At 37.2% G+C, this 15,700-nt stretch overlaps 1 protein-coding gene across 1 annotated transcript in view; it reads left to right on the top strand.

Moving 5' to 3' along the window:
* The window catches only part of LOC149243639 (dynamin-related protein 3A-like), a 92,919-nt gene extending 77,829 nt beyond the window's left edge, over positions 1 to 15,090 (top strand). Inside the window, exons 15-22 of the mRNA XM_089374592.1 lie at positions 12,089 to 12,202; positions 12,300 to 12,398; positions 12,515 to 12,557; positions 12,948 to 13,096; positions 13,251 to 13,397; positions 13,602 to 13,654; positions 14,042 to 14,141; positions 14,333 to 15,090. Coding sequence (XP_089230718.1) covers positions 12,089 to 12,202; positions 12,300 to 12,398; positions 12,515 to 12,557; positions 12,948 to 13,096; positions 13,251 to 13,397; positions 13,602 to 13,654; positions 14,042 to 14,141; positions 14,333 to 14,635 — 1,008 coding nt within the window. The 3' untranslated portion in view covers positions 14,636 to 15,090. The remainder of the gene's footprint in view (positions 1 to 12,088; positions 12,203 to 12,299; positions 12,399 to 12,514; positions 12,558 to 12,947; positions 13,097 to 13,250; positions 13,398 to 13,601; positions 13,655 to 14,041; positions 14,142 to 14,332) is intronic.
* The last annotated feature ends 610 nt before the right edge of the window (positions 15,091 to 15,700 follow it).

Below are 15,700 nucleotides of genomic sequence, written 5' to 3'. Positions count from 1 at the left end.
ATAGACACATCTCATCAGAAATTTTGAACAGGCTTTTGAGAAATACATGTTCAGGAAAAGACAGGATCCATTTGTGTCGGGCTACAGATCTATTGCGTGAATTCATGAATGTTTGTCTTTATCAATCAAATTCGAAAGCCAGAATCCTGGATTGGATAATTGAAGAGGTGTCAAAAGATCGAAAAGCTGCAAAAGCATTGTTGGCAATTGGTTGGAAAGGAAAAACTCGGGAAACATCTGGGCATTGAAGAAGGACAAAATAGTTTCACAGCAATAGTTCCATGGGTTCCTGAATTTCCTGTTGATGCATCAATAGATGATGGAAGACTGAAAGCAAGTAGAGAGAATGGAACACTGGATCATGGGATAGTTGGCAATTGTGCTGCTCATGTTGGTCAGATGCTGAGATGTAAGCTTTGTGGAGAGGAATTTTCTGATTCCCAGGCTCTTGGACGCCATTATCAAGCTGAACATATGGGTACCAGCTCAAACAAAACCTCGATTTCTTGGGGAAATTGGTTCTACGCCGACCAAAGGCCACAAAATAAGAAATTAGAAACAACAGGTCAAACCCAGAGGCCGCTTTCACCATATCAAAGGAAAATCATTTCTGGTAACGCGATTCGAAAATGATGAAGGAAAAAAAAACAGTGAATAGAGAGATTCTTAATCAACAGTACCGCCTTCATTCTTAACGCAAACATTTAGCACTCGAATCAGGAAAACCAGGCGATAAGAGTCAACGAGGTAATGTAGGCAAAGGTTTTCACACACCTGTAGACAATTGAACCCATGACGCGATCAAGGCTTGCATCTCGTCACACCTGACCAGTCCCTCTTTCCGGTTAACACAAAGAAAAATGGAGATTAGCATCCGAAACATATTCTACAGCTCAATTAAAAGAAAATAAACCCAAGACCTCAAGGCAGTAAAAGAAGCCGTGTTAATCAGAAGCGATTGACCATTTCATGCAGAGTATCTGCCACAACAACTTTTACAGGATCATCATTCTTTTCGGGGATGGTCTCAGATCTCCTGAACTGTGGTAATGTAAACCTTCTCGGCAATAATGGGCGAGATCTGATCTGCCGTTCGATGCTGCAGTGGAAACTTGTTCGATATCATGGTGAGATCGCGCCTTCATTGGATGGCTACCCTCCATAAGTATCAATAATAATATTCCGGCCGGTGAGGCCTGCATCTCCATGAGGCCCTCCGATCACGAATCGACCAGACGGGTTCAAGTGGACTATGGTATTCTCGTCCAGGTACTTCTCCGGAATCACCGGCTTTATCACATGTTCCTTCAAATCTGCAACAATCTGGTCATTGGGAACTGTCTCATCGTGCTGAGTGGAGATGGTGCCATTCTTTCTGACCTCGGTGAGCTTCGCTCGCTTTCTGAGTAACCAGCACGTTGCAGTGATCAGCATCAAGACCCACACCGTCAAAAATGAAACCACTCTCCCTGTAGGTCTTGCAAACAAACTGCTCATAGTTGACATCGGCCTTGGTGGTGATTTCACCAAAAACCATGACCATGTTCGTTTTAGTGCAAGTCTTGCATGCTCATCTTACGGTCGGGGTTCTGGGTGAGGCATGCATCCAACTTTGCATTAGAAATCTGGTCACAGAGTTTGTCTGGGTGTCCCTCATTTACGGACTCCGATGTGAACAAGAAGGTCTCCTTCTGGGCTGAAGTGAGCAGAGCAAACAACACGACAAATCAGAGAATGCAAATTTTAAAGTGACAAATTTTTACCCTAGGTCATTGTCGACAGAAGCACCCTCCAGCAATGCAAACTTTCCTTCAAGGATATCAGTGCTTAGGTGATTGAGTGCATCTGCCTCAGACTCCAGCGCCATTACTTTTATATGAAGTGCTTGGTAAAAACGAACATGGTTAGTGTTTTTTTTCTTTTAATTAATGAAAAACTAAAATTTAGGAAAATTTTTAAATTTTATTTTTTTATTTTTTTATTTTTACAAATGGACACAATGACTGGTAGAGTGAAAGATGTTTTTGATCAAGCATATTGCAAAACATGAATTTATTCTTGAAACTAGTCTATATCATCCTTATTTTCTGATCCTCGAGATCGTACAAAGACGCAGGAGGAGAGCATACTTATGAAAGCAAACGCTGAAACCTATTTTCTGATCCTCGAGATCGTACAAAGACGCAGGAGGAGAGCATACTTATTCTAGGTAAAAGCAGAACTGAAAATGAAAGCAAAAGCTAAATCTGAAAGCCTACCTACTCTATACTAATTAGAATTTACAAATTAGTTACGTGTAGTTAAACTTCCAATGAAGCCATTCACGCAGCAGTAACAACAATAGATTCAGTAGCAATTTTTCAAATGAAAAATGAAAATATTCGAGAGTGGATGAGTCTAGTTGCTGTAACTGCAAATCAACTAAAAAATAAAAAGATGAATCTAATCTAATACTTACCTGGAACCATTGGTCGATAAAGCTTTGATAAGCACAGTTACTCTCACTCAGATTATGCTGTAACTCCTGTTCTTCTTCTCCGATCTGCTGCTCTTCTTCCTCGATCTCCTGTTCGAATGGTTGTTCGCCATCAGATACACAGGATTCTTCAGATGTTGAATCTTCATTTATTTCTTGGGGAGTAGTTGAACTTTCAATTTTTGTCAAGATCTCCTTTTCTAGGGAAGAGGAGATTCCAACTTCTGCAAGGATCTGAGTGAGTAGTTCCAAGCTGACACTCATTATAAAACCATGTTGAAAGAGAAAAGCAAATAAAAATCAGCACACTAACAATTGAATTAAAAACAAAAGGACCACAGAAATAATCTTGAATTCAATACTCAATTAAACCCTCTTACAAGGACTGCTCATTAATTGAGTAATCGAATGCTTCAATTATAACCATGAGCCATGAATTCATCAAACACTCTTCACAGTTGAGAAAATCAAACACACTTGCAGAAATTAAAATTCACACTTGCATAAATGTAAACACACCCTACATGCCCTGATCCATAAGAGGTCGAGCCCATTACGGTATCTCGAATGCGATGCGTAGGCTATTCCCCACGTCTTACCGCCTTAACACCTCGGAGTTAGGAACATGTCTAAACACACTTGCAGAAAAATCAAACTAAACTTCAATCCATCGTGCCTCCCCGGCAACGGCGCCAAAATGTTGGGTGAAACTATGTTCGTTTAATTCCGTTGTAGTACTTACCCAACTATTTAATTTGTCAATCCGAGGTCCGTAGACTTACGAGACACATGCACTATATATGCAGGACTGAAGTGGAACTAATCTAATCTAATCTAAAATTACTGAAATCAAATTAAAGCATTGAAACACTAACTAGGAAAGCAGGAAATTGCCTAAAGAAAAGCAATACAACATGTGAAGAAGTGAACGACAAACAACATATGTGAACTCACAACAATAAAACTATGTCAAATTACAAAAACTAAATTACAAATCATGAAAGCATAAGAATATGAATCAAAGTTAATCTCCATTCTCTATTATTCATTATTCATCCCAATGAAGAGAGAGCACTCTCTTATATACATGAAGAAGATAACCTTTCCATAATTACATATCCAATATTCCCTCAAGCACTCTCAACTAGTTTCCCGTTATTACAAGATATCATCGCACAAATCTCTCAAACATGATCCCACAAATCTCTCACATATCTTGGATAAGATATGCCAACCAAATCCTCCATGCTTTTCTCCTAATTATCTCCTTAGGAATTGGATAAGATATGTCTCCATGATTTTCTCCTTAGGATAAGATATGCCTCCATGATTTTCTCCTTAGAAAAAGGCTTGCATAATTATCTCCTTGATATGGTGGAGGAGATATTAATTCTCCACATATTTCCTACACATCACAAAACTCACATATTCTTGAGATATATATAAAAATATGTACATTTTCTAATAATTAATCATAAATTCACTTATAATACACAAATGAATAAAATGGAAAATAAGAAGGTGAAACCCAAATGTATGTATGAAAGTGACATGATAAAAGGTTAATGGGATGATGAAATGTAAGGAATAGTGAAGAAAAAGGTGGATGAAAATATGACATTTCTGGGTCCCAACAAAGATTCTATAAGAAGAATTTTATGGGTTTTCCTCAAGATTGGAGAGGTTTTGGTCCTAGATGATCGCCTATATCTTGTGTTCTTTTGTCTCATTATGTTTTGGTAGCCGTTTGATGAAGAGAACACAATAATAATCAAGTTAAAGAAGAACCTAATAAAAAAAATAAAAAGTCTTCACAAGCAGTTATCATAAGCATGAGAAATTACCTTTTACTGCTGCCCCTTGATTTCTCAACACATAGTTCTTCTAGTTGTCTTCGTTGATTCATGATTATAGGATCCTTTGAGTGATAAGTAAAATTGTCGAACTGAGAAGGGATCTGACCATCCTAGATCAATCTTCTGTGGAATCTTGCAGTTACTGGAAACTTGTGATGAATTGTTATCACCAGATTGAATTGTGCAAACTTCAGAGTTCTTCGGAACATAAGTTTGTTGTTTATGTTCTGAGTGATATAGATTCGTAGATTGATTGAAGTGTCTATTCTTGTGATTTAGATGTAGATAAGGAGTTCTTCTTGTTTGACCTTCCTTTAACATGTGTGTGGTAATTTCGTGACTTACTTTAGGTATTGATCTAATTGAGTTGGTTATGGAATCTTCACTTGGAATTTTCATCGTTTGAATTGCAATATTTGAATATGTTTTTACTTCAACTGATTGGTTAACTTCTTGAGTTGTGATGTTGACTGGATCGGTATTCATTGCTCTTTCTTCAACTTGGACTAAAGACTTTGACACTTCTTTTCTGATAAGTTTTTCTAATTTGTTTTTCCTTGATTTCTTATCTTCCTTAAGTTTCTTAATTTGAATGAGAAGACTTTGATTATGGTTTCTGAGACATAAGAGTTCCTCATTTTTTGAGTCAACTTTATTTTGGTATTCAAGCTTCTCATCTTTTAAACACTTGATTTGTTCTAATAACCTTTGATTAAGGTTCCTTAAGCAAAAAAATCCTTTTCTTTTTCTGATAGAATTTCATTGAGTTTCTTTTAAACAATTTCCTTTTCTTGTTCTAACTTGTGCTTCTTAGCTTTACATTTTTTGACTTGTGCAAGTAGTTTCTTATTATTTTCCTTCAAACATGAATTTTCTTTGTTTTTGTTGGATATGAAATCTTCAAACTCTTTCTGCTTCTTTTATACTGTTTCTTCATTCTCTTGAAACATTAGTTTCAAAGTATCCAAAGAATCTAGTCTTTGGCCAAGTATTTGAGAACAAAAAAGAAAGATATAAATTCAAAAAAGACAAAAAACAAAAAAGAGAGAATATATATTATATATATATATATATATAAATATTTTAAAAATAAAAGAGATTAAAATAACGACAACAATGAAATGTGTTGTATCCAAGTAGTTGTTGACACACGGTTCCAAAGACTAGATTCTTTACTAGGGCAATCTATCCGGGTGGGACTAAGATGGACTAAAGCTTTTAGCCTTTCTAGGTACCATTAGGCTTACTTGCTAACCATCGGCCTAGAGAACTAGGTGCGTAATGCAAGGTCAGAGCTCTATGACCAACGCCACCCTCCCTACTTGTCTATGCTTCCTTCAACAACGTGCTTGATCTTGTAGATCCATTTAGAGGTGACAACCGATTTGTCATTTGGTCTAGGAACGATTTCCCAAACCCTATTCTTCATGATGGATTGATATTCTTCCTGCATAGCCTTCTTCCATAGTTCTTGATGAGCAACTTCCTCAAATGTAGTTGGTTCAGCTTCTATAAGTTGTGATGTATGCAACATATCCAAAATATCCTTTTGGTCTTTTGCTTTTTTCTAAAAGTTCCTTTCGTAGCTCCATGTCCTTCAGCATCTTCAAGAGTAGCTTTTAACCAATTTGGCCTTCTTCCTTGTGTCGGGTATGGTCACAGGTTGAATAGGCTCACTTGGTCCTTCTTCTTCTTCTTTATTTGTAGTAGGATTGTCATGATGCTCTTCTTCTTTGAATAATGGTATGTCTTCGTCATCAGAATCAATAGGAATGTCTTTGGATCTTTTGTAGGCATGATTTTCATCAAATATAACGTCCCTGCTTACTTCGATATGTCTTCCTTCCTTGATGATCATTTCAAATCATATAATTTGGTATCAGAGCAGGTTGCGTTTGTAGAGTTTGCCATTGAATGTTAACCAGGTCAAAGTCGCAATGTGGAGAAGGAATCCTTGAGCAGATTGATCCAGAGATTGGAAAGTGATGAGTTGTTCATAAGTCGACCATGACAGGATCTAATGCAGGTGAAAACACTAAAACTAAGATGAGTGATGAACAATTTTAGTGAGCGTTCATGACTATGCAATAGATGTTGGGAGAACTGTACAAAGACAAGAAGGCGAGAGATGCAACTTCTTCAAAGACATCGAAGAAGGAAAAAGGTAAAGCCAAGGCAGATAAACCACTTTCACCTCCATCATCTCCATCATCCTCTTCTTTTTCTTCTTCTTCCAGTGCAGAATCTGAAATAGAAAAGAAACCTAAGAAAACATCTCTTTTGAAACTTGATGTAAAATTTGAATTATCTATTTATGATGGCGAAATGAATCCTGAAAAGTTAGATAACTGGATTAAGCAGTTAGAAGTGTATTGTCATATTCAGAACATCTCTGACGATAAAACGAAAATTCAGTTAGCTACACTTAGAATGGGGGGAACAGCTTTAATCTGGTGGGAAAGTAAAACTCAGATAGATGTAAAGCGAAAAGGAAAAGTCATCTCTTCATGGTCTAAGTTTTTAAAGTTCTTAGGAAACAATTCTATCCTTTAGGATACATGCAACAAGCTGTTATTGATTGGCAGCATTTGAGGCAAGGTAAAGGGCAAAGTGTTCAGGAGTTTACTCATGAATTCAGAAAGAAAGCATTGGCGCTTGGTATTTCATTGGATACACGTGAAACTTTGTTAAAATACATCGACAATTTACATTCATATTTGCAGCATATGTTATTGATGTTTAATCTTGATGATTTTGATGAAGTGTGTGTTTAGACCATACGTATTGAATCAGGTGGCAGACCATTCAAGTTTTCATCGCAATCATCCAAAGAGTTGGAAATCAAAGATTCCAATGGCAGTGAAGGGAAGAACAATTCTAAGAGAAGGAAATCAATGATAGCTCAGAAGGAAAGACCTACTTGTTCTCATTGCCAGAGAATCGGTCATGATGAATCGAAGTGTTGAAAATTTTATCCAGAAGTTAAGCTCAAAAATTTCCCCAAGGAGACGGATGAAAAGAAGGCAATTGCAGCAGTCTAGCAAGATCTAGGTTCAGATTCAGGGGATGAAAGGAGGATAACTACCATGGTTACGACATGTAAAACTTCTGACACTGGTTCAAATTCGAATACTATTGTATCTTCATCAAACATAAATCCTTCAAATGAGGATAAAAGAGTTGAAGCACACAAAGATAGATACAATGTTTGACAGTGGATCACAGGCCAATCTAATATCTGAATATTTAGTTAAGAGTTTGGGTTTGGAAACACGGAATCATCCAAGACCTTACCCATTAGGATGGCTAAATAAATCAACTCAGATAAAAGTCACCAAACAGTGTCGATTAAGATTTTCCATTACAGCTAATTACATTGATGAAGTGGAATTAGATGTGGTTCCAGTAGACATATGTGGAGTTGTCTTAGGAAGTCCTTATCTTTATGATCGTGATGCAGTATTTTACAGGAGAGAGCATAAATATCACCTTAAGAAAGATGGGGTTGAATTTATTGTCAGGGCACATCAAAACAAAAATCACTTGAATATTGTTGCTAATCAGATGAAGTGATTAATAAGTTCAAATAAAAGATTTGTAATCATGTGTGTAAAGGAACAACATAAGAAACAACATGATGTTTGTTCAAGTTATGAGACTCAACTTAAAGATAGTTTGATTAAAGAGATAGAAACTATTCCAGTTCTATGTAAAACCAAACATCTTACTCATAAGCAGGGAATACAACATGAATTACAGTTTGTGCCTAAAGCTCCTCTTCCTAATGTCAGAATGAATCAATTCAGTCCAAGTTTGGAAGTTAACAGTCACAGGGATGCAGGTCAGTATTGGGAAAAGTCAGTGTTACATTTCTCTTGTATTGTGTCACCATTTCATGTTTCGAACAGTTTGGAAGCCTCTTTTCAAGTGGAGAGGAAGCCCATTTGTTTTCATATCAAAGCTTTTTCTAAAGCAGTGTGAAAGTATTTAAGGGAAACTTATGCATCAGGGGGAAGTGATAATCAATGGAAACATCATTTAATAAGTGAAGAAACATTGATTCAAACAAATCAACAGCGAATTCAATACTTTCAAAGACAAACTAAGTTGTAGCAGTTTTCACCTTCCAGTTTGAAGGGTTCATTGCAGCAAGTTCACTTAGTAAACAAGAATCGGGAAAGTATAGCTGGTTTGATGTCAAGAATGTCTTTGATTGTCTCTGTTGTTCCGCAAAATAGATTGTTAATACATGTCAATGGTATTGAACAATATCCTGTAGAGACTGTTTTCAAAGATGATTATGAATCACTAACTCATGGTTCTTCATGGAATGAAATCAATTGCCATGTTTATGACAGGTTGTTTGACGGTCGTCGCATGTTGTTCATACCACAGATGGATGGAACAGGTCACCAAATCAAAATGTGCCATGGTCAACATCATCAGGGTCATCACTTGTAGGTGATTGATCGAATGTATTGGTACATCATTAGAACAAGGTGGAAAGTGAGGGAGCTCTATCCTCATCGACTATTTGTTTAGTCAAACTTTTGTGGTCCAAAAGCTTTCAAGTGGAGAGGTTCATCGTAAGTGATCAGTGTCGTCGTCAACATTCAGTTCAGTGTCATCAACTTCGACAGTGTTGGTTATGGATCAGGTTGTTTAGGTGATGTTTATGGTTTTTTCATGGTGTTCAGTTGATGTGGTTTTGTACTTGGCTGTCGACATATGGTTGTTGTCAGTTCCGCCAGGATTTGGTCGTCGAGATGTGTTTGTTGTCCGCCTCGTAGGATTTGGGTTGTCAATATGGGTTGACCATTCACCTTGCAGGAATTGGTGTCGACGTGGATTTGTCGTCATGTGATCGCAAATGCAGCTTGTTGTAGAACATATGTGTGTGGGTGAATGTCACTTTGTGACAATTTGATGTAAAAGGTTATTTTTAAAAATTAACCTAATCCTAAACCCTAACCTATCAAATCCATGTATTAAACCATTAAACCTAAGCTCTAGACCTAAACCCTAAGTTCTAAACCTATCGAATCTCATCACATTACACAAAACTATGTGGTAAACCATGTGTTAACTCTCGGCCTATATAACATTAAAAACATTACAATATAAAATGCACCACAGTCCCTAACTGCCATCGCTAACCGCAGCGGGATTGCGACTCATGTGAGCGGAGTTAGCAGATAACGTCGCATCAACCTAGACCGCGAACAGAGTACCGTGTCGGAGATGTTAAGTCATGTGAACACCTCTTGGGTAACAACGTTATGCCTTCACCGTAGCACTAAACGCGTTGGAACCGTAGACATGTGAGCGGTGTGTTGACAACGACGAAGGTTACAACGGACTGTAGCGGACAGGATAATTGGGCGGAGGTTGTAACGATAGCTATCACATGAACACGCTGCTGATCGGAACCACCGGAGGATAAACCCCTATGTGGTAGTCAACCAGTCAACCACCGAGGGAACTTCGCCTAGTCACGTGACAATTGCTTGTTCAGTGCGCCGGTTGATAATCGCCGGTGGTTCGAGGGGATAGACTATGGTATTTTTGGGTTTTTAATTGTTTTTATGCAGTTATTAATTCGAAGACCATGGCAACCTAACCCTAAGGTGTCCAACCATGACAAGACCGAACCAATTCAAACCCTATTTTGAGTTGATTCACTCCTAAAATCAACATGAAGGAGTTAGAGTGCACTTGGTGGGTTTTAAAAGGCAGTTTGTTCATTGAAGGAAAGAGGAGAGTGATTTTAGTTTTTGTATGCAGGTTCTGGAGGTCATAGTCATTTTTATTTTTAGTGTAACAGGAGCATCCAGAGTCGGAATTGGGAACCGTGACAGGCGTTGGAAAGTTGGTTCAGAGAGCTATCATTTGACAGTGACCATAAGTGCCTGCGTGCACATTCAGTTCGGTCAAATTGCTGTGTAATCGACCTCCTTGATTTCAATCCTAATAAAGCGGTCGCCCATCTTGAAAGCGGACCCGGAGACGTAGTCCATCAGGGACGAACTCCGTAATCAATTTTGCTGTTTGGTATCGCTGTGTTTTTGCTCTTTTCATTTCCGTTATGCATTTTACTTATGTTTTATTAGCAGTGGTAAAGTCTTTCTTCTCAAGCAACTCTCTCGGTTTCCGCACTTTCAGTTAACATTCTATTCATTAATGGCTAATCAATTCTACATCAGTGTTAACTTATGTTCATTTCAGATCAACTTCTTTGCAATATGCAATTATTTCTTTTGAAGTGTATTCTCCACCATTATCGGATCTCAAAGTTTTTATTCTTCTTTAGGTTAAGGTCTCTACTTCAAACCTACATTCCTTGAACTTTTCAAGTACTTCATCCTTTGTTTTGAGTAGATAGAGCCATGTCTTTCTAGAGTGATCATAAATGAAGGTTACATAATAAAGATGACCTCCAAGTGATTTTTCAGACATAGGCCCACACACATCTGAACAAATGAGGTATATGTTTAGACCTTGTTTCATTGCTTGTAAATGGTTTCCTTGTATTCTTTCCTAAGGCACATCCCTTGCATATTACTTCACGATCTTCTTTAATATTAGGAATGTCATTTACCAATTTATCGAGAGAGGGAATAACCTTGTAATGTAAATTTCCATATCTTCTATGCCATAGTTCAATGGGATTGAGAAATCAATGCTAGTAGAATTAGGGTTAGATTTCTCTTTCTTGATTATTACTTGTGAATTATGTTGGCTTCTTTTATTTCATTATTATATTATCTTTCATCAAGCAATTACCAAATTATGTGTATGAAGATCACAAGAACAAGAGACACAAGATGTAGGCACTTTGCCACGGCAAAACCCCTATCAAGGGGAAAACCTAGTCAAACTTCTTCCTTGAGTACTTGAGACGAGATAATACAAGACTCTTCAACCTAGACACAAACCTCCCCCAACCACCAAGTCAGCCCTTCCAGCGACTTCGATCTAGATCTTCGACTTTGCACCAGCAGAACTTCGACCTAGCAAATCCAGAATTTCGACCTTCCAGCAGCAGAATCTTCGACCTAACACATTCATAATTTTGACCCTCCCAGCAGCGTAAATTCAATCCAGCAAATAGCCCAGTAACTTCGCATAAAAGAGAGATAGAGATAGCCTAGAAACATCGACTTGGACTTCTTCCTTTTTCCCCTTGAACTTTGCACTTTTTCTGCACTTCCTTGATGTGTATCGAACTTGTTGAGATGATGTCTAAATAGATTGAACTGCACTTGTATATATAGCCTCTTCTGTGGGTCAAATTGTCCTCATGTAGGCCGACTTCATCAAGCTAGGGCCGACTTGGTGTGGAGGTGACAAATTACATTTTTGACTCTATAATAATTCTTTTTACATGATTCAAAAGCCCAAGAAGGGTCTCATTAAATGGACAATGACTCTTAATGGGAAGTCCACAATGGAGACTTTGACCTATAAAATGATGACCCAAGCATGAAACCCATGATTTACTAAGTCATTGTAATAATAATATTTTTTTTTCATTCTTTGACTCAAATATAAATGTGAAAACTGAACCTAGTTACATTCTTCAACAATCTGTGCTGTCAAATTTTATTGCACAATGTGAAGTATAAACAAAGAATAATGTTGGTATTTTCTGTACATAATGTATTGCGAACTATACAATTTTCACTGGTTATTGATTTTTAAGAACTCATCGATCATATGTTTCAGAGTTTGTTAATTTCTTTGCTGTTGTTTGCAGATGGACTACATAAATACTTCACATCCTACATTTATTGGTGGCAGTAAGGCAGTAGAGGTTGCTTTACAACAGCAAAGGTCATCCAAGACATCAGCTCATATGGGTAAATCTAAGGTCTGTTATTGAGATGAAATGGCATGTTCTGTCAGTGCAATAAGTATAGTAACCATTTATGCTCATTTTATGTATCACAATGTACTTCTGAAATCAGGATGATGCTGATTCTGATCGAATCTCAACTTCTGAGAAAGGTCCGAAATCACGAGCTATACTTGCAAGGTCCAGTGCATCTGGAGTTGCTGCAGAATCAGTATGTACTAGTCTGTTGTTTGAGTTTTTACTTTACAAATTGCCTTCTCAATCTGTACATTTCTTTCTTTCTTTTGGTAATGTCTGCCTAACCTTTTTTTAAAATCTTGAATGTAGGGTCTGCGACCAATTGCAAACCATGATAAGTCAGGTTTAGCTGGTAAATAAACTACTGTCTAGTATCATAGAAATTTCAGTGGCTTTTTGCTAATGGTCCATATAGATCTAAAAATATCAGGACTCAACAAAATTCTGCACAAATAAATGCATGTAAAGAATAATTTTAATTTTTTTCGCAGTCTGTAAATAATTTTATTTATATCAAAGTTAAATGCATGATTACTGATGTCATTGTACACGAGTGACATTAGCATGATAGAGCTTCGCACAGGTAAACCACAAAGATTCAATATTTTGGAAAGCCTTTAATTCCTTTTGGATTTAGTCTATGCATTTCAAAGCCCTTGTTATGAGCAGGTAAAGAATACTTTAGAATGTTTTGGATTCTCTACTGTTACAATCTTCTAAATTACAAGAAAAAACAAAATAGGTAACACTTCTGGTGGAAGTTGGGGAATCTCTTCAATTTTTGGAGGCAGTGACTCACGTTCATCTGCTAAAGATGGTTCAACAAACAAGACACACAATGATTCTGTACATAAACTGGAACCGGTGTTTTCCATGATCCATTTGAAAGAGGTAAGCTATACATCAGATTTATTTTTCTTAATAGGAGATTGTATTTTTTCCTCCAATCAAGCAATGAGTAATAATGTTCACACACATGCTGTCATCTAATAGATACTGTCAACAATTTATTTTTGTGACGAGTAAAGTTTTTTGTTCTTTTCAGCCTCCTCCACTACTAAGGCCCTCAGAAGCACTGACAGAGCACGAGACAATTGAAATAACAGTGACAAAGTTACTTCTGAAATCATATTATGATATTGTCAGGAAAAACATTCAAGATTTGGTGCCTAAAACAATCATGCATTTTCTGGTAAATTCTGCTCCTTCAAAATATAGTGATTGGTTTTTACCCTTGAAAATTTAGGAAATGAATCGAGGGGTTTTTAGCTGCTTAAGGATGGTTTGAGCTGTTTTTCCTAGATGTGAGATTTTCCCAACATTTACATTCCATGAATAAAATTGTTGATTTTTAAAGCTCTCTTGGATTCTGAATTTTGGTTTTCATGATTGCTAGGTAAATCATTCAAAGCGGGATTTACATGGAGTTTTTATCAGGAAACTATATAGGTATGCAAAGGCATCATTTTGATTTCGTAATAGAGTACAGAAGGAATTAAATAAAAATTCACTCGGGGTCCCTAGTCATTTAACATGCTGAAATATTTTGACTTTCTAAACCAATGCAATCTGTAGGGTATTAAATTATTTTGTTGATTATCATTAATTTGGGAAGGCCACAGAGGTATGGGAAAATTTTGGGATCATTAGATGTATCGTAAGCACCTTGTATCCTATGACAAGACCCTAGAGTGTTTTTGTTTCTAATAGAAATCCTAGTCATTTTTATGGGTTTGACAGGTTGCTTGGGGATTTATTTGTTAATACACAACAATTCACGTTCTGTTTTCGTTTTCTTAAGATAGTCACGAGTCATTCACAAAATATTATCTGCAGGGAGAATCTGTTCGAAGAGATGCTGCAAGAAAGGGAGGAGATAGCTGTAAGGAGACACCGCAGCATTGAACTTTTCCAGGTTCTACAACAAGCAGCAAGGGTGAGTACAATAAGTTGTTGGTTTCGAAATTAACGGATAAGCTGTAGCTGATGATGAAGCATTTGATGGAATCCAAAAACTTATACCTAGATGCTTTAATTAGCTCTAATGAATAAAATTCAGTGTTTACAGTAAATTATCTTTATTTGCGAGTGTAATTTCATTGTGTTTTGTGGGTTTTGATAATTTAGACATTGGATGAATTGCCGCTTGATGCTGGTGCATCATCGAGAAATTCGAACACAAGCATGGATGCCACAGGCCTACCTAGGGTCCATGGTCTTACGCCTTCCATCTATGCAATGGCGAATGGTGATTTGAGTGCACGAGGGTACCAGTCTCCAAGTTCATATATAGGCTCACCGAGGAATTCAAAGTCTCGAAAGTCTTCTCACTCAGGGGAGCAGCCATCTCCATTGAACTCGAACATGGTGGCTAATGGTGTGGGACAACCTTTAAATTTAGGAGCTGGTTACCCCATTATCAATCCATGAACAGCTCAACTCGTAGCATAGGTTTCTCTTGTTTTCACAGGATTTGGCTGGTCTAATTATTGGGCGAAAAATGTATTCTTGCTGTCAATAAACAGTGAGCTCTCATCCGAAGACACACTGCCAATCACGGGCATGATAGATTTTAGTGTGCACATATAGCTGATCCTATTATTTAATTTTTTGGGTGGCTACCCCTGCAATTGTCTATCTAAATATAGAACTTTGATTAGGTCTCAATTTTGAATTCAAGACCACTCATGGTTCAGAAGTCATATGGAGTTGAAGTTCAAAGAGATTTAATAAAGGCTGTTGTTTGCGATGTTACGCTGGAGGAATGCTTGGAAACAGTTGGAGTCATTGTTGCTCTGGGTATTGATGATATAGCTCTTGTGAAATAATTTAAAAAAAAATTCTTCTACAAGTGTAAATTACAATCGAACGGTTCTATTTCATTACTTGCTAGCCTCCCTTGTATGAATTTTGGCAGGCCACACTATCTCATAGCTTAGTTCTTTTTTCAGTCTTTGATTATATATTTACCAGGTTGTATCATCATTGGTAAAGTGAGTTACATTGAGATCAAGCGCGGCAATAGGTAATGGGACCTTTCTAATTTTGAACTGGATCCAGGCAGTTTCTGTAAGTACGCTATTTTATCTCTTTACATACTGAGATCTTAGACTGAACAAAAGTTTCAAGTTCACATTTTGAGACGTTGATAAATGGGACGATCCATTTGAAGACATACTGAGTTTCGAATGTTAGACCGAGTCCCTAGACAATCACAAAGCCTGAGACATGAGTTGTAGGCCTTATGTTTATGAGGTGTCATCATGATCCACTGAGTTGTCAATGTGATTTGATCTAGAAGATTCAACGACGTATTATAAATTCAGATTTTGAGATCAATCCAATATAACAGACAAGCTTCAAGCCTTTTCCGCCATCTTACTTGTCTCGTCTCACCCATGTTAAATCTTAACACCGAAACCACTTTGCTTAATGGTTATTTCAAAATTTATTTGTAGTTGCTGGTTGTGCTGAAGTAGCAAATACATTCTTGGT

This window comes from Pinus tabuliformis, chromosome 8, assembly GCF_031772625.1.
Source record: "Pinus tabuliformis cultivar Carrire ecotype Pingquan chromosome 8, CPIR1, whole genome shotgun sequence".
In the NCBI taxonomy this organism is placed as follows: Eukaryota; Viridiplantae; Streptophyta; class Pinopsida; order Pinales; family Pinaceae; genus Pinus; species Pinus tabuliformis.
The sequence above is the reverse complement of the archived record's forward strand: the minus strand, read 5'-3'. Positions and strand labels throughout refer to the sequence as shown.